General features: G+C 36.7%; 4 protein-coding genes across 6 annotated transcripts; 1 reads left to right on the forward strand and 3 right to left on the reverse strand.

Annotated features, from left to right (window-relative positions):
* Positions 1-1,498: 1,498 nt before the first annotated feature.
* On the reverse strand, positions 1,499-3,186 carry IPT3 (isopentenyltransferase 3). Its single transcript, XM_086254004.1, has 2 exons — positions 3,007-3,186; positions 1,499-2,881 (listed from the first exon to the last, which is right to left on the reverse strand). Exon 2 carries the CDS (start codon positions 2,847-2,849, stop codon positions 1,869-1,871), a length of 981 nt encoding a protein of 326 aa, XP_086110130.1. The 5' UTR covers positions 2,850-2,881; positions 3,007-3,186; the 3' UTR covers positions 1,499-1,868.
* A 4,091-nt stretch (positions 3,187-7,277) lies between these two features.
* On the forward strand, positions 7,278-11,155 carry LOC147275718 (uncharacterized). The gene is made up of 9 exons (XM_086254731.1): positions 7,278-7,532; positions 7,752-7,813; positions 8,087-8,141; positions 8,475-8,573; positions 8,729-8,815; positions 9,435-9,551; positions 10,428-10,520; positions 10,725-10,755; positions 10,947-11,155. Exons 1-9 carry the CDS (start codon positions 7,443-7,445, stop codon positions 11,135-11,137), a joined length of 825 nt encoding a protein of 274 aa, XP_086110857.1. The 5' UTR covers positions 7,278-7,442; the 3' UTR covers positions 11,138-11,155.
* A 923-nt stretch (positions 11,156-12,078) lies between these two features.
* Positions 12,079-15,272, reverse strand: LOC147275719 (uncharacterized). Of its 3 annotated transcripts, none has more exons than XM_086255182.1 (8): positions 15,149-15,272; positions 14,229-14,654; positions 13,925-13,990; positions 13,656-13,802; positions 13,401-13,466; positions 12,856-12,921; positions 12,550-12,609; positions 12,079-12,442 (listed from the first exon to the last, which is right to left on the reverse strand). In XM_086255182.1, exons 2-8 carry the CDS (start codon positions 14,625-14,627, stop codon positions 12,284-12,286), a joined length of 963 nt encoding a protein of 320 aa, XP_086111308.1. In that variant the 5' UTR covers positions 14,628-14,654; positions 15,149-15,272; the 3' UTR covers positions 12,079-12,283. The 3 variants fall into 3 exon arrangements, with proteins under 3 accessions (XP_086111308.1, XP_086111307.1, XP_086111309.1); XM_086255181.1 differs by having other exon boundaries at positions 14,229-14,659; positions 15,149-15,271; XM_086255183.1 differs by lacking the exons at positions 13,656-13,802; positions 13,925-13,990 and having other exon boundaries at positions 14,229-14,659; positions 15,149-15,271.
* Positions 15,273-18,444: 3,172 nt separating this feature from the next.
* LOC147275720 (protein FAR1-RELATED SEQUENCE 6-like) lies at positions 18,445-19,224 on the reverse strand. Its single transcript, XM_086253990.1, has one exon. The coding sequence runs from the start codon at positions 19,222-19,224 to the stop codon at positions 18,445-18,447; it is 780 nt and encodes a 259-aa protein (XP_086110116.1).
* Between the last annotated feature and the right edge of the window lie 1,603 nt (positions 19,225-20,827).

Here is a 20,827-nt window from a genome sequence, read left to right on the forward strand (position 1 = left end):
TTTTCTTTTCTTTTCTCTTCTCTTTAAATTTGTGCAATAATATTCTCCTCTTTAAAATCATGAAACCCATTTTGACTATATCACATTTTACAAATTCTAAAGTCCGTACGAGGAGGACCCTTTGTGAGCCTAAAGATAATATTTGCTTGGGTAATTAAGATTTAATCCAAGATATTATTTTTGCATATGAAATGACAAGTATTTATCCTAAAAGGTTGACAAGAATAGAATGCAATATTGAGGTAAAAATTGACAAGACTAAAATGCTATATTGAGGTAAAAATCGACTGTTTGGACGTATTAGAGCCAAAATAGATGCCTCTGTTTTTTTACATGAGCATTTTATTTTCCAGGCTGGATGTGCTTGTTCAATTTCACATTAAGGTACTGAAGAAACAAAAAAAGAAAGAAAGAAAATACATTAAAATAGAGGCCAGAACTGAGAACCCAGAATAATGTAGATCATGAAAACGACAATGGCTAGTGGTTTCCAAACATATGCAATTTCTTTCCTTTTTCGTTTTGCGTGTTTCCACTTTGGGCCAGGACTCAGGAAATGCAAGGAACCAGATACAAGGATTCCGTAACCCTACAAAAAGAAGAAGAAGCTAAAAAGCCCAAAGCCACTTGTGGGACTTGTGTGCCCCATGTTGCACTTTCACAATATAAAACAGAAGAGGCCCATCTCTGCATATTCGCCCAACTGTGCCTGCTGTAGCAGAGCATGAAGCCACATCAATTTTGTTTAGGGTTTTCGGTTCGAGTAATAACGTAATACTAGATGTATCACATTTTCAATATCCTAGTTAAAGTTGTTAACAATGTGAATTTGTGTGTATCCGGCACAATGTATTAGATTCGATTTAAACACAATATGTGAGACTTAAAATAAATAACGTGTTCCACATACATACTTTTGTGAGAATCCAACTCAATGCATTGGATAATAAAAACTATGACTCAAGAAGTAAGGAAAAATGGCTTTCTTAATATCATTTAGACCATGTATTAGTGGGGATGGGGTTCTGCATTCTTATCTTTAGACCTTTTATATCATGCTCCACATTAATGCAATGTGCAATCAGCAATCTATGATGCTTGAAAAGAAAGCAAGCATATTAATAATGTATATAAGCTATAGCAATTCACAGACTTGTTAGTGTTTCAATTTCTAGAAGTTGCTTTTTATCTCAAATATATATATATATATATTTATCATAACAAGCTTTTTGACTTTCATATTTAAGCAATCATATCCCAAAACCATTGTAATTTAATTATCTTGGACCATGTCCTCTCTGCTCTCGCATCCTTATCATCACAAGATTCTGATTCTAGAAAGAAAATTCATATTCATGACAAAGTGCAAGAGATGAGGTATGATATATATGTGTACGGAGCACACCCATAGGTTCAGAGGTTGTACGACCAAACCCTCTTAATAATTATAAAAAGTAAGATTAGTGTTTGATAACAAAACTAGAAAATTACTTGAGCTGCTGTCATGTTACATGTTCCATCCCATTTTTGTCTTCGTCATCATAATAACCCCCACTTCTTCCAAGGATCCAATACCTCTAAAAAGCATAAAAGCAAAGAAACTAAGCTGGCCATAATCATATTATGCATGACACAAAGCATAATGCTTAGAAAATTTAATTTCCATGACATAGTTTATTTTACATAATTTATTGCATGACATAGTTAATTTTTAATGCTTAGCATAATTTATTTTACACCGCGATTCAATTAACCAAAATGTGCAGTAAAATTTGATTGTATATGGACCCATAACGAATAAAACTATCTAGACACACATTTACTAAAGTTGAGGGTAAATGCAGTCCGAATAGTATATGGGCTATGCTCTAGTGAGTTGCAGCCGTAAGCGCTGCAGCTTCCATAGCAGCAGGCATTAGAATGGCTGCAAGATTGGTAGGGAGCTCAGGTTTGACATTGTAAAGAAACTGGCCAACAATCAAAGCACTTGGAGCAGACACCAGCTTTTCCCAGGCCTCATCAGCCTCCTTCCCACGCCTTCGAAACACCTCCGTGGCGTCGAGTTGATGAAGACTCCACCCTTTATTTCTAAGCCGATGAATCTTCTCCAATTGGCGACAGGCCAATTTGCACGTATTGTCCTTCATCTCACTGATTGCTTCTTCGAGCAAACTAGCTCGAGTTTCTTCATCTACAATTGTCCCACATCGGAAAAATTTATCAAACTCGGGCACCCCAATTGCCCTTCGAATCCCCTTGCTATAATCCGCATTGGGATCGAACAATTTTCTCACCTCACCCACCATCCCATTCTCCACCATTTGATCCACCCGTTTGGACACAAAATCGTGCAGCACAGGCATGGCCACATCAACCCAAAGAAAGCAACAATCGAATTTGGACCGGAATTTATAGTCATAGTCATCAATTAAGGCCTCTACATATGAATTGGATCCTCCAACGATGATTGGAAGCCTGTCACGGCCCAAAATGGATTCAATGGTGAGAGATGCTATGTCACAAAAATCTGGTGCTGTAAAATCTGCATTGGGATTTTTGAGTATCCCTAGCAAATGGTGAGGCACACCACGCTGCTCTTCTTTGGTTATCTTGTTGGTGACTATGTCAAGGCCCTCGTACACTTGCATTTTGTCCGAGTTTATGATTTCGGCCGGGAACCGGGTGGCCAGGTCGATCGACAGCCTCGACTTCCCGGTTCCCGTCGCCCCCATTACGATCACCACCTTCTCCTTCTGCCGCCGCGGATTGAACACGTCCAGTTTATGGTTAAGCCCGCCGGTTGGAACATTGCTTAGCAATGTTTGTATTTGTTTGCACATTGGCATCATCTTCGTCAACTACTAGTACTAACTATACGTATCTGCACAATCCACAACAACAATTTAAACTAATTAAACCCCAAAAATTAACATAGAAATCAAATTAAATTAACAACAAAATTGACCAAAATTAACTATATATATATATATATATATATATATATACCTTGTTGGTTTGTGAGACGCGGCGAGCTGAAGAAGCTGTATAATGGGTTTTTGAGGTTGGTAGACGGCAATACGGCACACGCTAGCTTTTTTTATTGGTAACTGAGAATGAGAGAATGTCACTCACAACAAGTAATGAATTTGAATGAACAAAACAAAATTTTTGTTCTCAAAAAGTTGAAGCAACTACTTCCCAACTCGTGTGGCAATGTGGGATTGAGGTTCAGGGTTTATATACGGAGGGGCGCACTGGCAAATGGCTTTAGCAATAGTCAACTTAAAATGCCAAAAAAAAAGAAGAAGAAAAAAAAAAAGAAGTGGTCGTGCAATATTATTCTCCTTTTAAACGTTTTATCTCTTTTGCTTTGAAAATCTTTGACTTTTACTCCGTAGATACATTTACCATAAAATTTCGACTCTAAATTAGTAAATTTTGATTCTTTTTTAAATAAAAAACAATATATATATAGTGACAGAAGTCATGATCGATGCTTCCTTTCTATACAGTTGTACCGTAGAGGCAGTACCACTTCAAGTTTCAAGCTCAAGGTTGAAAATGTTCTTCCATTTCATAATATTGCAGCACCATTAGGATTCTTAAAAGGAGAACTGATTTTACGCTAATTGGACTCAACTGAAAATGCTGCATTTTTATAAACAAGATCTGATTCCTCTCCCCCATGCAAGTGGATTTGACAAATTAACCAATGTTTGGCCTTGAATCGGAATCAATAGATAAAAAGGATTAATTATAAATTATATATTTCAATGTAAATCAATTAATTAATTAATCCCGAACCTTATATGGTACAAGGTCACTCGGGGAAATAAAACCTAAAAGTGTTTTTTTTTTTTTTTTGGCCAAAACTTAAAAGTGGTTTAATTAATATAAAAAGGGAGAGTTTTCATTTTTTTTTTTTGGCCAAGAGGGAGAGTTTTCATTTGACACTGGAGAAAAGTTAAAATAAAATTCCATGCACAAGTGTCGTTTTAGTGATAGTCAAATCATCAGTGGCCACTTTTTTCATTTGGATGTAATAGAATAACCCACTTTATTCTGTAAAAAATTTCTTGGGTCTCCACTGAATCTACCTAGTATGATCATGAAGTAAACTGAAAGAGTATATATAATATAGTTAATTCATTGTCTTTTCAAACTTTTGAATTATATATATGTATTTCTAGTTATACAGGAACATATTTTTTATCAGTAACATAAGCACCCAACTATTATTCTCTCTCTTTTTTTAAAAAAATAAAAACAAGTAATTACGATTTGAATCTTTTTGAGCTTTATAAATTTTATTTATTTATTTATAACCAGTAAGTAATTATCATATTATAATAAAAGTTATAGTTAAAGTTTAAGAAAAGTTTAAAGGGTAAAGAGGAATAATGGATTCAACTTTATTTATTTATAATCAATAAGTCATTATCATATTAGAGTAGGTAATAAGGACCGTTTGGTTCAAGTTTTGGAAAAAGTGAAAAAATAATTCAAGTAATTATCATATTAGAGTACATAACCAATAAGTTATAGTTGAGGTTTAGGAAAAGTTTAAAGTCTAAAGAGGATAATAATTGATTGAACTTTATTTATTTATCCAAATTGACTTAAAACTTTATTTACTTATAACCAGTTAGTAATTATTATATTATCTAATTATTTGTCACATGAACTGATAATTTAATATATAATTGAGGTTCAGCAAGAGTTTAAAGTCTGAAGAGGATAATAAGCGATTGAACTCTAGCTTATCCTCTGTATGCGAACACATACTTTTACCACTAAATTGGTTATGAATCCCACAAAGCAACAAATCTTATGCATGCATTTGAGTGATAACTCTAATCATATGAATAGGATTAGAGGATAGGATTTGCTAGCTGGGCTTCCACTAAGAAAGTGATACAAATATGGTGATACAAAACGGAATTGGTTTGGGATTTTTGGGTTTCATGCTTGATTGGTATGCCGTATGTGGCTATGTGCTATCAATTCAAACTACTTTAGACGCCCAATTAATTTATACATAAATCATGTGTCACATGTTATGATATTATTATTATAAGCTCAATTATTTCATGTATTTCACATCCAAGGTGCTAACTCAGATCACGCGGCAGGGACTTTAAGGCTGAATGAAGTTGGAAATTAAAAAAAGCATTCATCAAAAGCAGCATTTTAGTCATGGTGGATCAGAAAACTTTCTACTTTAGCACCAAAAAATCACACCAACATCCCATCTTTCACAACTTCACATAAAAAACAAGCTAGCTGTTGATTGCATTTCAATAATTTGAGCTGCAATGAGAAAACCAAAATATCAAAGTACATGAGAATGGCCTACGTACGTAATTGCAAATTTTTTGGTGAATGTGGCTCGTCCCTAGCTGCCTAGCACATCACTTTGGTCAAATGCCAAAAATAGAAAGGGGAAAGGAATGTAATGATGAATGAATGAATGATGATATGATTCTAGACGGTATCATTATTATAATAATAGTGCTTGAACGTGTACAAGATGTACGCATTGCATCAGCGGTAGTGTAACCGTTTTATGTAATGTAGACAAATTTAAAGATGGAGAATCGATAATTTAATTAAAAAAAAAAAAAAAAACCCGTCAACCTCAAAAAACACCTTACATCTTTTGAGGACTTGGGGTAGGCCAGTTGGCCAAGCAGTTGTGCTGCCCCCCACCTCACCGGGTTTCGATCCCCCCCTCCCCCCTCTAGGCCTCTTTCCTTGGCCTCCCTTTGTAACAAAAAAAAAAAAAAAAAAATATGACCAGATGACAATAGGGTTGGCTACATTGTATAAAAACAAATTTCTGGTTATTCTTCAACACTGACCAAAATTGATATCATGATTTTCACTTATATTTGTATCCGCACGAGCCATATATACAAAGTGTAATACATATGTGATTATTTTTACCTACCAACATTTTTTTATGGCCAAAAAAAAATGTTAGTACAGTTAAAACGACCCTAGAATTTTTAAGAAAGAAAAAGGAAGATTAACAATTATTTGCCACTGGGTTTGTTGCTAAGGACCACATCATCCTGGACCTGAAGGTTAAAGCCTAAAGGGGCATCAAGAAATGCAAGTTTGCTTGGCCTTTATGTCATTAACCTTTATTTTGTAGGACCACATTTTGCTGGCAACAATCTGTCGGACTTTGACTGTTGCCTTTTAGACATTCTTGCATTAGTAGGACCATATTATGGTATTGAAAATTTACCTTGGGATCCATGAATGCTAACCCAACTAGCTTAATGATTGATTTTAACTTTCGGTTATAGCCTGAACTATTGAGGAGCAGTATGAAATTAGATCTAATAGAGTTCAATTTTTGTTCTCAACCCATAATCAATATGAGTTTGAAGTTTTCTTTATAACTCTCGAAACTTCTTCATAGTGGCTTCATTCCATGTCTCATTTTATATAGAACCTAAAATTAGCTCTATTTTATTATATTTCATCCATATCTTAATTCAATTCATTTAACATACTTTTGGTGTCATTGAGATAAGAGATGTGGTTTTTAGTCTATCTTTTTCTACACATATATATATAAAAAGTTAAAAAATCATCAATAATAATCTAGAAATTGTAATTTGAAATCTAATGAAAACACTAAATATGTTTTTTAATATACTATGTTATTAGATTATAAATATTTTTTTAATTTTATTTGAGAGAAGACAGAAAGGAATTTGGGTGCATTATGATTCTAACAACTACGGTTATAAATGTTATTATTCTCGAAAATTCTCTTCGGGGTCCACGAATGCTAGGCTAACTAGGCTTAATGATTGACTTTGAAATTCAGATCATAGCCTGATGGGTTTGGAATATTAATTAGGTCCAATGGAGAAGCCGAACGAAGGTGTTGGGTTCAGGCTTCAGACCTCTCTGATTTGATGTCAGTGCCCACGGACTGGTTTGACTTTTGAATTTTGTAGCCCAAAAATCTTATCCAGTGACGATAATTTGGGTGAGTTTCTGATTTTCAACCAAACCGAAGGAAAAGTCCAAAATGTCCAGCCCAGTCCACAGTAGCAAAACCAAAAGGCCATTTACTGGGCCCGGACCCAAAGGGCAAGGAACTAAAGATAATGGCAATTAATTAAAGTCCGACGTCGTTTATTTTATTTATGACGTAATCAATTATTGAATTATGAAAGTGATTTGGACCGTTTTTGGTTTGTATAGTGGTTGCCAAAAAAAGGGGATATGGCGGTAAATAAGGGGTGGAGGGAAAACTAGCGAAGCTGTTAAATCTGGCAAACGGAGACGGGTTGAGGCCCCGGTTGTCGTTTAGGCAAGATGGGACCCACAGTTTCGGCGGCGACGACAACGACGACGACGAAAACGACAACCAGCATTTGAGTTGTTGGTGGCGCTGTCGTAGACTCCTCTCGTCGCTCATGGTGCTCAACCTCAGCTGGGCCTCCGCCCTCCTCCTCCTCCTCCTCGCCGCCATTGCCACCGCCTGCATTACCCTCCCCATCGAAAAGGCACAACTCTCTCTCTCTCTCTCTCTCTCTCTCTATATATATATATGTGGCATATTATGTGTATTCTCAATGTGTTGTTTTTCCAATGCCATCTATTCGGAATCTGTGTTTGGGTTTTGGTTGGAGCTTAATTTAGGATTATGATTGGATTTTTGGTTAAAACAGAGAAAGATTTATTTGATTATGAGTTAAATTCTTGTGTGGTTTGATTGTATGCAGATTTTGAAGGATTTCTTAATATGGGTTAAGCAGGATTTTGGACCCTGGGGTCCACTTGTGTTGTAAGTCTTTGTCACAGTATTACATTACATATCCTAAATTGAATTCTAATAAAGTAATAAGTTTGAATTTGTCATTTGTCATTTGGCAATGAAATTTTGGCATTACATCAATGCACTTTTGTCTTATATTCTATTCCATCACTCTGCTGGTTGCTATAATATACGTGGCATTTTCAAATGGTACATTCCTCTAACTCATATTTATATACTTAGCAATGGATATGGATATCTTTTTATCCTCTACTAACTCATATTGTGTTTTGGAAATTGCAGGGCGGTTGCATACATTCCTCTCACAGTCCTTGCAGTTCCAGCTTCTGTACTTACAGTTGAGTGAGAATTTCTTATTGTAACAGTAGTCTTGTTTCTCTTGTGTCATGTACCCACTTGCATCATGTATGTTTTACACACATTTAAAATTCTGTTGCAAAGTTAGTTTCAAAAACTTGTAATTATTGATCAAGCTCTGCAGTCTGTCCAAGTTTGATGTGTAATGATCTTCAAACCTAATTTATGACTGTTTGTTGTCCAGTGTCAACTTTCATTTTGGTGTGATGTTGACAGTTGACTTAGGACTTATCTTAATTTTCTCTTTTTCTTATTGACCCTTGTTGTTGAATGATGAGGACTCCCTTTTTTGTGATTTGTTTTTCATTTCCAGCTTGGTGGAGGTTATCTTTTTGGTTTGCCCGTGGGATTCATTGCTGATTCTATTGGTGCAACATTAGGTGCCACAGCTGCATTCTTTCTTGGAAGAACAGTGAGTCTCTTAAGCCTTGATTTTATGGGTTCTTGTGTGTGTGACGTGGACTTGCATGCATAAGACAAAGAGCATATTTGACCAATGATTTAAATTTCATAGTCATTAACAGGTTTTGTACACTTACACTTATCTTATTTGTTATCTTTGTGCAGATTGGAAGATCTTATGTTATTTCCAAACTGAAGGATTATCCAAAGTTTCAAGCTGTTGCCATTGCAATTCAGAGATCTGGTTTTAAGGCATAAGTTGTTCTGAACTCTTTGGATATGGTATATGTCGGGATGTGATACCATGTGTGGTTGGAGAAAAATACATGTGACCATAGTGACACCATTGGACACAGTCATAGACATACTGTGACTGTTTCTGATAAGTAAGATAATATTCTAGAAGTTGAATGGGGCATATCCGTAGGACAGAAGAAATATCCAAAGGGAGAAGTACTAAAGGGAAAACTAAAATTGCAAAGAGACAATGAATTGAGTAGGTGATAAATGTATAAGCATAAGTGAGAGTTCTTATGGCCTGATAGTCTCAAGTGAGAAGAGGACTATCACTTCTTGAATCTTTTTTACATATCAAAGACCACCTTTAGTTTGTGTTTATTTTATAGGACAAGCAGGAATCTACTAGAATCTTGAACTTTTGTGTGTTTGTTCAACTTTCAATTACGACCAAGACAGAAATTTTAAATTGAGAATTGTTAAAGTTTTAAAGGCTTTTAATGGAAGCATATGTTACAATATATATACAAACATATAAAAAAATTAATCTGACCTTATACTCTTGCTTCTGTGGATTCCTATTCTTTTCCATGGAATTCCTGATATTTTTTACCTTATGGGGTTTGTCTGACAGATAGTCCTGCTGCTTCGGCTTGTTCCTTTGCTTCCATTTAACATGGTGAACTACCTCCTCTCTGTGACTCCTGTTCACGTAGGGGACTATATACTGGCTTCTTGGCTGGGAACGATGGTATTAACTCATTTTAATTACTCATGATTTGTTTAGTTTTGAAGATCATTTCAATGCGGAGCTCATAATTTGCTATCTAAACTATCAAATCTGAATTATAAAAGTTCAGTACCTAACAGTTTGTTACAGAATTACTTGTATGTAGTCCTGTCTTTGCTGTCATTCTCACATTGATAATTCTCAATTAAAACAGTTGTTAGTCAATGGGCAAAGTTTAGTCATCAATATAAATCGAGTGCTTTTACTAAAGCCTTCTAACACTTCTCTCCAAGCCACCTCATGCTTCACACACAAGCAGAAAAATCTGATTCCTTTCACCATTAACTTCTCTCAAAGGTTACAAACCAGCCCTTTTATAGAGCCATTGATACATGAACAATAAGACCCACATTAATACGCCTAGGAATTCTAAGAGACATAACTCATAACACTTAAATGCCTTGAACAGGTGACAAAAAGAGACTCTTCATGTGTAAATTGCATTCATTAAATGAAAAAACACTCTTCATGTGGTGCTTGGAACTTGGATGGACTGATTTAAAATACTTTGAACTTGGCCCCTGCATTATATGAGTAATGATGTTTCCAGTTGAACTTGATATCCACTGAAGCAGGAACCTTGTGTGAATCTTTGGTGTCACTTTCCCTTCACAAAGTAGAATTGTGTGGTAGAATATGCACCAAACCTAGTAATATGTATTCATATGTAAATTAGTTCAACATAAAAGGTCACCATTATGCATCTCTTTTATTATTCTAGTAGGGATATATTTGCTGCTATCAATCAAGTCATGGGTGGGTGACTATACATTCTTGTATTTTTTCAATGGCCTGCTTTTAATCTAGTGATGGTATCCACTCTTCTTTTCATCCCAGCCCATCACATTTGCGCTGGTATATGTTGGTACAACTGTTAAGGATCTTTCAGATGTTACACATGGATGGAATGAGGTTTCAACAACGCGTTGGGTAAGTTCTATATGACCTTTACTTCATTGCATTACGTGAAGGTTCAATTTTTTATTTTATTGTGACGATAGAGTTGTTACCCTTAGCTTGAAAATATGGTCAGGAGTGCAACATAGCTGAAGCTTCTGATCCATCTAGTATGCTACATGACTACCGTATCCTTTTATTTGTAAATTAATATTTAGTATTTGCTTTTGGTTGCAGGTGTTTATTGGGCTAGGTTTTGGAATATCCGGTGAATTATTGTTTCTTAAATATATTCTTATTACCTGTTTATTTTGTAATTTTGCATTTGAACTACTTATCCAAAATATACTATGAATTTGTGGTTAAGATCGTTTCTTATAGTTGAGATGATTTGAGTTTTTTTTTTTTTTACTTTCGGGTATTCTCTAACTTTCCATTTCCTTCTTGTTTCTTGCACAGTGATTCTAATGATTTGCATTACTAAAGTGGCGAAGGCTTCTTTGGACAAAGCACTGGCTGAAAATGCTGAAATAGAAGAAGTATTGTCCCCTAAAATGCTACCCATTGTAGCAGATCCACCCTTGGATCTTCAGAAGCCTCTCATAATCCAGATAGACTCAGACCCGTTGAAAGAGGACCATGACAAATAATAGCAAATTCAATGTAAATTTTTTCTCTTTGACCAACAAAAAAATGTAAATTTTTTCTCATTTACTTATCATCTGGTATAAATGTGAGTTCTTTTTTGCTTTTTTTTTTTTTGTTTGTTTTTTATAGGAATGAACTATCTAAAGGCGCAAAAGAGAATTTTCTCCCCTAGCATTCATGTGGGAATTTACACCCTTTTACATTAAAAAAAAATGAATTGAATATGTAAGCGCCGGTTTGGTATTCTATTCAAAAACTTTTTTTTTTCTCAAAAATAAAAAAACAAGTTTTAGTCAAGAAAATGTGTTTGGTAGACTATTTTCGAAAATAATTTTTAGAAAAAAATTCAAAAACATCTTAAAAAAATGATAAAACATCGTGTTTTTTTTTTACACTTCCTAGTTCCTTCTTTTTTAACTGTCATCATTTTTTAAATTGAAAAATTATTTTCACATTTCATACTAAACAAGTTTTCAAATTTTAAAAATTAATTTTGAAAACTAACATTTAAAAAAAAAATCTTAAATTTTTGAAAAAAAAAAAATTTTGAGTAGGATACCAAAGGGGTCCTAAATGATAGGGTTTCAAATTTGATTATGTGCTTTTCAATTCAGCATATCTTACATAATTTGAAATTCCCCATAGTGGGCTGGACACCTTACCAGTTGCTACACATATAGCAAGAACAGGATTCTCACCCAGGTCATCGTTAGCACTTATTCACATCGATAATCTTTTGTGGCAAGTCAATTTCATATTTAACAAAATCTCATGAAATTGAATGAAGGTGACTGTTAAGTGTTATTTCAAAGCAATAATCTCAACCCATTTTTCAGTTGGTGCCAAATTCATTTCCTTCAATTCCCACCAGAAGAAGAGAAAGTGGAAAAAAGCAAAAAAGATAGTTCAAGAACATTTGGGATGAAATGGTTTTGGGAAATACACGTAGTTTCAAAAACGTGTTGGGACTCTCAAAGACTCAAACTTTAAATAACCAACCAGCATCAAAAATTCCCCTAGCGAGCTCACAACACTGAGTTTGTTCAAGTACTATCTGTTGGAAACCATGAACATAAGTAAATATTAACAAAAAGGAAACATGATATTTATGTAGTTAAGTCATAAGTCTACTAATCATCTATCACGACTCAAACTAATTCTTTAGTGAAACCCATTGGTAGCATCAAAAGACCCTTCTTCTCCAACAGCTGCATAGCTGCCCCTGGATTTGTCTCCAGCAATTTCCCCATCATCTCTTCAAGAGGTTCATTCAGCATCTGCTGGTGGCAAAAGTAGTGACCATATCCCTGCATAATATGAAAACAAGATGGCACTTTCGTCAAATTTAGGCGAGTGAAACATTTACAATGTGATTTGTTTGCCTAACTTATAGTTCAGCATAGATGAATTATACCTCACGGAAAATGATAGGTTCAGTAATGGATTCACCTCCCAATCTGCTTTTAGATAAATCCTGCAAAGATGAGTTATTTTCTACTTTAACTTCATGGACATGAACATCACTGTTTCTAAAATGAAAAAAAAGAAGTCATGTAAAAGAACTGCTACCTCAGGACATTCAGAATGCAACATTTCAATTTTTAGTTAACGGAAGGTGCTCATTCTTGTATTGGTTTATGCATGCATCTTTGCCAGTGTACAGTGCACACACAAAATCATGCAAACCATAGAGTCACACAAAATAAAGAAAAAGACGTACCTTTATCTGAAGCTGCATAAGCTTGATATAGTCAATGACATCATCCAGTACAGATGCTTGACCACCCTACAATCCAAAAGCAACTAGTCATATAGATGAACTTCTGACCACATTCTCCGCAGAAAATAATTGGCCTTCATATGATACTGTAAAATGACATTAGAATCTGAGGCAGCATATTTCATATATATGACAGGTTTGAATCTTATACTCCCATTTCTGGAGGAAGACATGATTAGATTTGTAATCCTACTCTATATAGCCTACACTTGGTCTTTTCGATAAGCTTAATATGTCAATTAATGTATTACATATCAAACTCTAATGATGCTTATATGCAGGCTCAGCTACCAAATTAATAGTTTATTTGTTAATTCGCCTATTCTCTTTGTCATTTGATGAAAAACTATTTGCGTTGAAGTCATCAAAGTAAGAAAATAAAAAAAGAAAGCAATATTGATTGACAAGTCATTAAGAAAACCCTCTTCAGGGGAGCTAGTGCATGAGCAACTGCATACATGCACTCACATACACAAATGGATTACCTCTATGGATTGTGGAAGTAGTTCTTGCAATGCATTCAGACTTTCAGAAATTCGTGACCTGCGCTCCTGTTTTAATAAGAAACTAGTTAAAAGTTTTACATCTCCAAGAAAATGTCTAACAAACTTCAAGTACAAATTTACAAACATTATAACAAAAGATGAACAAAACAAGTAATGATCGTGTCTGCTATTTGAAAGGAAAAATGACATGAATCTTGACCAGTTCAGTTTTTCTAGTCAAAGCATTTGGCTTACACGATCAGTATCAAAAGCTCTCTGTTTCGAAACATTCTGACGTGGTTGGGAAACAAAACCTGCGGCTGCAATTCTTACTCTTGGTTCAACTTGAGAAACAGTATCATAGCTATCCCCGTTTGAATTTTCTGTCCTGGAAGTATGATACTGTAGCAGGTATATTGCACAGGATTATCATGATAAGTCCAAAAAGTGAAAGACATCAATGTTGAAATGATTGCTTGAGGTAATCTCAGCTGAATATTGTTTAAACTTAAAAGTAACTTAACCTGGGAATTGATCTGATTTTGCATATTCACAAGTTCTTCATAATATGGCTTCAGATCTCTCGCATTCTAGGGAAATTCAAATTTGGAGACCACAACAGGAGGGATTTGGTGAGCATTGAGACCAATTTATGTTGCAAAATACTAATTCTAGAGACAGTCAGACAGAGAAGTTCTAACCATAAATATTCATCAAAGGAAGAACTTGAACCAAAGATATACTGTTTAGCTTCCAATTTATTATCTTAACATGACCATTAGGCAATCATACCGCTACTTTACATGAAAATAATTTCATAACTGTTACCTTCCAAGCGTCCATGTCCATAGAATAATCAGTTGATTTAGAACCACAAGCATTTCCGAGACTGCTGTATAACACACCTCTTTGGAATTCAGAGACCCCACCAACAGCATGTATGCCACTAAATGAAGGAATCAACATGTCTTCACAAGGAGCCTTTGGGAGAAATGTTGAATTTTCTGCTAGAAATTCAACGTAATTGTGAGATGGCTTTGGGGTTTGAAACCACCAAGGTAAAGGGAGGGCATCAGCTTGGTTTGCACTACTTCCAGCAGCCATGATTACTTGTTGGTTTGGATCATCTCCAGGTGTGTGAGAGACATCATTGACAGCATTCCCACCGAAATTCAATGCCATGAATTGCATATCCATGGGGTCGTTGTAGCTACTCCGTCCTTCCATATGAGCCAGAGGAGAAATTTCTTCAGCCTTAACTAAACACAAACAAAGAGACTTCATAACTACAATGTTATAAAAATAAAAAGATCATGAGATTGGCAGTCAACTCCAAGAGAAATATAAAGATCTAAATGGCTAAATGCTACACCTATACATGACAAACAAAACTGTTGCTTGCTACTAACATTAAAATAATGACATAAAATCCAATGGAACCCAAGTAAGTAACAAGCGTATACATACATATATGGGTTGAGGGTGCTCCCAATTCCTGGGTTTAAAACCCATTTTCATATTTTCATGCTAACCCACCAACATTATCAACCCAAAAGAATAAATGAGCCCAGAAACATTCAATACAATCATAGTAATGGTATAATTTTAAGAGAGACCTAATGGAGCTAAAAATAACAACTCTCACCAAAATTATGCAAAATAAGCAAAATGTTGCAGAATCAACTTAGAGAAGAAGAAAATGTGTAGTAAAATAGGTAGTGAAATGGGTTTTCTTAGTTAAATATTACCTTTTTGTGACAAGAGTAAGCGAGAGAGAGGCATGAGGGTAAAGAGGATGAACTTGTAGTTAGGGTTATACCGGAGAGAAGGAGAGAAGGCGGTGAGATTATCGCGCGCTTTTGCCAGCTTTCTGTTCCTGGCTTGCTGCTGTGGTACGTTCAGTGATGATGAGTGCATTTTCAGGGGAGTGGAGGTCAGCATGTGAAATCCCTATTCTGCCCCTCAACGCGTTGTGTAATCACATTAAAGGGTTTTTTATAGGTATCAAACTCACATTTATAATTTCTCTAAGAAAAAACTCCATTTATAAAATTTGAAGTTAAAACCTCCTTCAATAAAGTAGAGAAAAATACAACTAATAATAACTGAATGCTACTTGTTTTTCACTAGAATGTGTGGTTTGCAAATTGCGGATGATTTTTCATTTTTGCCATAACCATTTAACTCCATAGATGTGTTATTTTGACTTTTTAAGAAGGGCAAATTACACAAAAGTACCTCAATTAACCACCATATATCACGTGAGTACCTCAATTAAAAAAAGTTGCTCTCAGGTACCTCAATTACTGATTTTGCACACCCAGGTACCTCCGTCAGCTTTTCCGTCTGGGAGGCGTTAATTGCCTACGTGGATCTGACCTGGGCCACGCGGGACGCAAACCTGGCACTGACGCGGCGACCCCAGATTGGTTCCCGCCCAAATTAGCCTAGTCAGCATGTTCCCTCCAAAAACTGAGTTGCCACGTCACTTAAAATAATAATAAAATAATAAAACGTTTAAAAACAAAACAGAGCCTGTCGTTATAGTCTTATTTTCTCTTCTTCCTGATCAGTTCTTGGAAAAACGCGAAGATTAGGACTTAGGGTTATTGGAGAGAACTATTGAAGAGAAAAACCTTGCATTATTGGGCTTCATCTTCTAGATTCGAGGAATCTTCTCTGGGTATCCTCTGTTCCAGTTCACCCTTCTCTCCAATGGATTCGGTATCTTGCATTTGTGGGCGAAGAGCTGTACTCTTCACTTCTTGGACTGATCTAAACCCTGGGAGGAGATTTGTCCGGTGTGCCAGTTATGGGGTATGCCTGTCTTGTTCTTGAATAAAGATAATAGGTAATTTTGTTTTTTGAAACTTGACAATTTTTTGCAATGTACAGCGAGGAGGCTGCCAATTCTGGGAATGGGTGGACCCCCCGATGTGTGAACGCTCGAGGGTGATTATACCAGGGTTGCTTAGGAAGGCGACGATGGCTGAGGACGAGCTTAAGATACTGAGAAAGAAGAACAAACTGCTTTTCACTTTGCTGTTGGCTTCAGGTGTTTTGATGTTATGGGTATATGCTAGCAGTTAAGGGGTTAGGGTGGGTGTTTAGGTTTTTGGGTTAACCATGACCAGAAATTTTGTGGTTTTTTTGGACTCGTTTATGCCTAAAGATACTGGGAAGGAAGAACAAGCTGTTTTTCACTTTGTTGTTGGCTTCAGGCGTTATGATGTTGTGGGTATATGCCAGCAGTTAAGGGTTTAGGGTTTAGGGTTTAGGGTGGGTGTTTAGGTTTTTAGGTTAAGCATGGCCAAATATTTTGTGGTTTTTTTGGACTTGTTTATGCCTAAGATTCAATGCTTTCACTCCTGTGTTTTGGAACTTTCCACACATTTTCTGCTTTTATGCAATGCAAATGGTTTATTTTGAAATGGTTTATGCCTTTTATGAAATGGTTTATGGCTTTAATGCAATGCAATGCAATTGCAATTTAAATGGTTTATTTTGAGATTCCTTTTATAGCTTCATTGTGGTGATGGCAAACACACTATTATACATAACATGGTTTAAAAAATCCCCTATTAGAATTCTGACGTCTTATCCCAGGGTGGGTGTATGGTTTGATAATACCATGTAAAATTGGACTTTAAAATGTAAATAAGGCTCATAAGTCATGGCAAAAAACAAAAAGAGGCTTATAAGGAATACCACAAAAAACCCTGCATTCGCTTAGATAATGTCAATTACACAAAAACCTTGTCTACTTGTTCACTGTGCAATACAAAAAACCTTGTCTACTTGTTACGCAAAAAACCCTGCATGTGTCAATTTGTGCACTACTAACTTCAATAACCTTGTCTACTTGTTCACCATTATGTCCAAAAAAGATATTCCCACCTGCACAAAATCTGTTGAAAGGCTCCAAAGTCCTTAACTTCACATGTATTACAAAATCACTTAAATAGCCTAGCTTCATCTGTAATTCCAAAACACAAAACAAACCATATTTTCCACACAAAAAAAAAAAGCAAAATGTCAATACAACCCATTGTTCATTCTTGCCATAAAGGCAACCTGCTTCACTGAGTGTTTTGGGAGGCTGGGGGTGCTCCTTGAGTGTTGGACTGGGATGACTGAGATAGTTGAGCAGCATGAGAACCTCTTCTTCCCCTAGCACCTCTGTTGGTCTGCAAAGTACAAAACAAATCAGTCTATAGGTATGCAAATGTTCTATAAAATTCACACCATGATCATTTTGAATATTACATGTGCTCTTCCTCCTCTCCTCTGGCCCGTTGTAGATGTACTTGCCCCTCCATTTTGTCTAGCTTGAGAGCGCCCTCCTCTAACAGTGGTTGGTGCTGCACCTCTTCTCCTTGGCAAATGCCTGTGACAAGTCCTGGCATTATGGCCAGTTTGATGGCAAATGGAGCATTTGACTGTGATTTGCTCTTCCCTGCCTAGTGCAGTCATGTCAGCCAGAGGCTGCAGTGGCTCATTTGCACCCCTCTTCCTCTTCATTTTTGGTCTTCCAGGTTGTCCATTGTATTGGGGAGGTTCTGGTGGAGCCTTCCTTGTTCGCTCCCACAAACTCATACCATTGACTGGATTGATGAGGCATCTGTAAGCCTCCAAGTATTTCTCCTTGCTGTAGCATGAGGCCACATAGTCATAATGATTCATATGCATATGATTCATGACTGCCACTGCATGCACATGTCCGATCTTCCAAATTCACAACAAAGATCTGACCCCTCCCAGCATCCACTTGGTAGCTCATATCTCCATTCCATGTTATCACACATCTCCTGCATGCATCTTTGTTGTCCTCCACTTTTTTCACAACCTTGGGACAAATAGGTTTGTTCCATCGGAGCATTTTGTCCCTCTTAACTTGGATCCTCTTCATTAGCATAGTTCTTACCATCTCGAACATGGTGAGGATTGGCTTCCCTCTGGCTTTCAATATCACAGAATTGAAAGACTCACATATGTTGTTAAGCAGCATATCACAGTGTGGCCCACATTGAAAGTGTGATCTGCTCTAGTGCTCAGCAGGCCTTTGCTTTAACCACACATATGCAGCATCAGAAATGTGTCTTACTTCATCCATAGCAGTATTGAAATGTGGAATGCAAGTGGCCCTGGCACTTTTCCACAAAGCATCCTTCAGGGCCTGACCCTTATGCTCTTTGTTGAAATTTGTGTACAAGTGCCTAACACAAAATCTTTGTTGACTATTGGGTAATATGTCCTGTATGGCTGGCAACAAACCCTTTTGCTGGTCAGTGATAAAAGTCCAGTGGTGGGAGTTGACAATGTCTAGATCATTAGCAAGTAACTCAATAAACCAAGACCAGCTGTCCTTGTTCTCTATTTCCACAGCTGCGTAAGCTATGACCCAGGTTTCTTCATTAGCATCCACACCAACAGCCACAAGCAGTTGCCCTCCATATGGACCTTTTAAGTGGCAACCATCAAGCCCCACTATTGGTCTGCAAGCTTTCTTAAAACCCTCCTTACATGCACCTAAGCACATATAACATCTCAGAAACCTCCATTCATCCATTTCAACCTGTGTAGTGGTCCCAGGGTTTGTCCTCCTAACCTCTGCACAGTAATCCCATAGTCTCCTGTACTGCTCAGCATGTATGCCTTCAATGATATTTTTTGCCCTCCTCAATGCCCTGTAAGCTAGCATTCTTGTCACCTTGACATTCCACTCAGATGAAACAGTCTGCTGGAATGAGTCAGTGGACCATTCTGGGGTGTTCCTGATCCTATCTAAGTACTTGTCACATATCCATTCAGCAAGAATATTCATGTTCTCATGGATCCTCTAGCACTCATGATGCTTGTAGATCTTCTTGATTTGCAAAGTAGGATGTTTGTACATCTTCCCCACATGGATCTTCCAAGGACAACCTTTTGCACACCTGACATTAAGCTTCAATGTTGAATTTCGAGTGAAGTGAATTTTACCAAAACCATTCTTGATTGAATATTGCTTGATGGCTGCCCTAAACAACACAGCATCTCTATAAGTTTGGCCACAAATGAACTGAGGGTCAGCTAGGTCAGTGTCAGGATTGAATGCAGGATACCTTCTGGTTGGTGCATCCTCATCATCACTACCATGGATACTCTCTAGCTCCTCTGTCCTGTATCCCTCCTCATGATCATCAATCTCTCCTACATCCAAATCTAAATTTGGTACTGAACTTGAAGGAGCCTGACTGGTGGAAGCATGATCTGTGGATCCTGGAGCAGCATTAGGTTGTGGCTCTGTAGGTTGAGAAGGATTGGCTTCCATCTCACATTCTTCCTCCACAAACCTTGTAAACCTAGTCTGATCATCATCAGGTGGGAAGTCAGGATCCATAAAGTCATTAGATTGCCCCTCAGTATTATGAACTCCCTCACCAGCTGGATCTCTATTTTCTTCATCACTTTGATCCCTCATTGGTACATCATTACCATTCAGGGTTTCTTCAGGTTCATCATCATCACCAACATGTTCAGGTTCATCATCATTTTCCTCCTCGGGATCTTCAATAACCACTGTAGATGGCATAGTGTATATGTCATCTACATACTCCTTGTGCCTCTTGTAAGCTTCTTCTGGTGTGAGATGCTCAAAATACATGTCTAATATTGGAAGATCCTCTGGCACTACACTAACCATGTAGCTCACATCATCTTCGGACTCCAACAACAGCAAACCCTCATCATATTCCCATTCAGGGTACTTGTAGTAGTAGAAGATGAAACTTTTTCCATAACCCAACTTTTCTGCCATTTTATCTATATATTTGAAGCACATGTATTGTTTATTGCAGTTATCAACCCATTGTATTTTGCCACCCTTATACTCTGCGTGTGTTAATTCCCCACCATGGTGCAGTTGAATGGAGAATTTTTCAGGATTGTCTGTGCAAAAAAAAAAAAAGGCAATATGCAATCAACAATTGACTGAAGAATGCATTCTGAATTTTTAAGTCACTATTTAAATGCATAAAGTAAAGCAACATAGGACAAATACCACAGTCGAATGCAACTGTTATTCATTTAGACCACCTACCAGTCAACACAACACTACTTGCTTTATGACTCAACAAAGCACTTCCCTATAAAATAACACACTACCAGACAAAGCACGCGACAATTCCCACATGCCCAGAGAAGAATCTACACAAAGTCCAAACCCACCGTACCCACCGAAAACCCTAAAATCAAGACAAAGAATCTACGCGCCTAAAGCTTATATAAAAGCCTAAACAAAGAAATATAAAGCCTTAAAGACGGAAAAACTAGGAATTCAAGAGATTCAAATGAGCAACTTACCATAGATGGGCATTTCCAACACATCGTGCGGGCGAAACTTCCAACCCATCGCTTTTCTTCAATGTCTTGTTCTAGTGTCGGGA

Source organism: Dryas octopetala, chromosome 8 (genome assembly GCF_963921425.1).
Source record: "Dryas octopetala chromosome 8, drDryOcto1.1, whole genome shotgun sequence".
Classification (NCBI taxonomy): Eukaryota; Viridiplantae; Streptophyta; class Magnoliopsida; order Rosales; family Rosaceae; genus Dryas; species Dryas octopetala.

Bases quoted from the DNA above. Each gene is read 5' to 3' on its own strand.
- IPT3 (XM_086254004.1), bottom strand. From the start codon at position 2,849: ATGATGCCAATGTGCAAACAAATACAAACATTGCTAAGCAATGTTCCA.
- LOC147275720 (XM_086253990.1), bottom strand. From the start codon at position 19,224: ATGAATATTCTTGCTGAATGGATATGTGACAAGTACTTAGATAGGATC.
- LOC147275718 (XM_086254731.1), top strand. From the start codon at position 7,443: ATGGTGCTCAACCTCAGCTGGGCCTCCGCCCTCCTCCTCCTCCTCCTC. The intron at 8,142-8,474 runs GTTGAGTGAGAA...TTTCATTTCCAG, and splicing joins TTCCAGCTTCTGTACTTACA to CTTGGTGGAGGTTATCTTTT. The intron at 9,552-10,427 runs GTATTAACTCAT...TTTTCATCCCAG, and splicing joins CTTCTTGGCTGGGAACGATG to CCCATCACATTTGCGCTGGT.
- LOC147275719 (XM_086255181.1), bottom strand. From the start codon at position 15,182: ATGCCTCTCTCTCGCTTACTCTTGTCACAAAAAG. The intron at 13,467-13,655 runs GTAAGCCAAATG...TTATTAAAACAG, and splicing joins GAGCTTTTGATACTGATCGT to GAGCGCAGGTCACGAATTTC. The intron at 12,922-13,400 runs GTAATCCATTTG...TTTGGATTGTAG, and splicing joins TACTTCCACAATCCATAGAG to GGTGGTCAAGCATCTGTACT.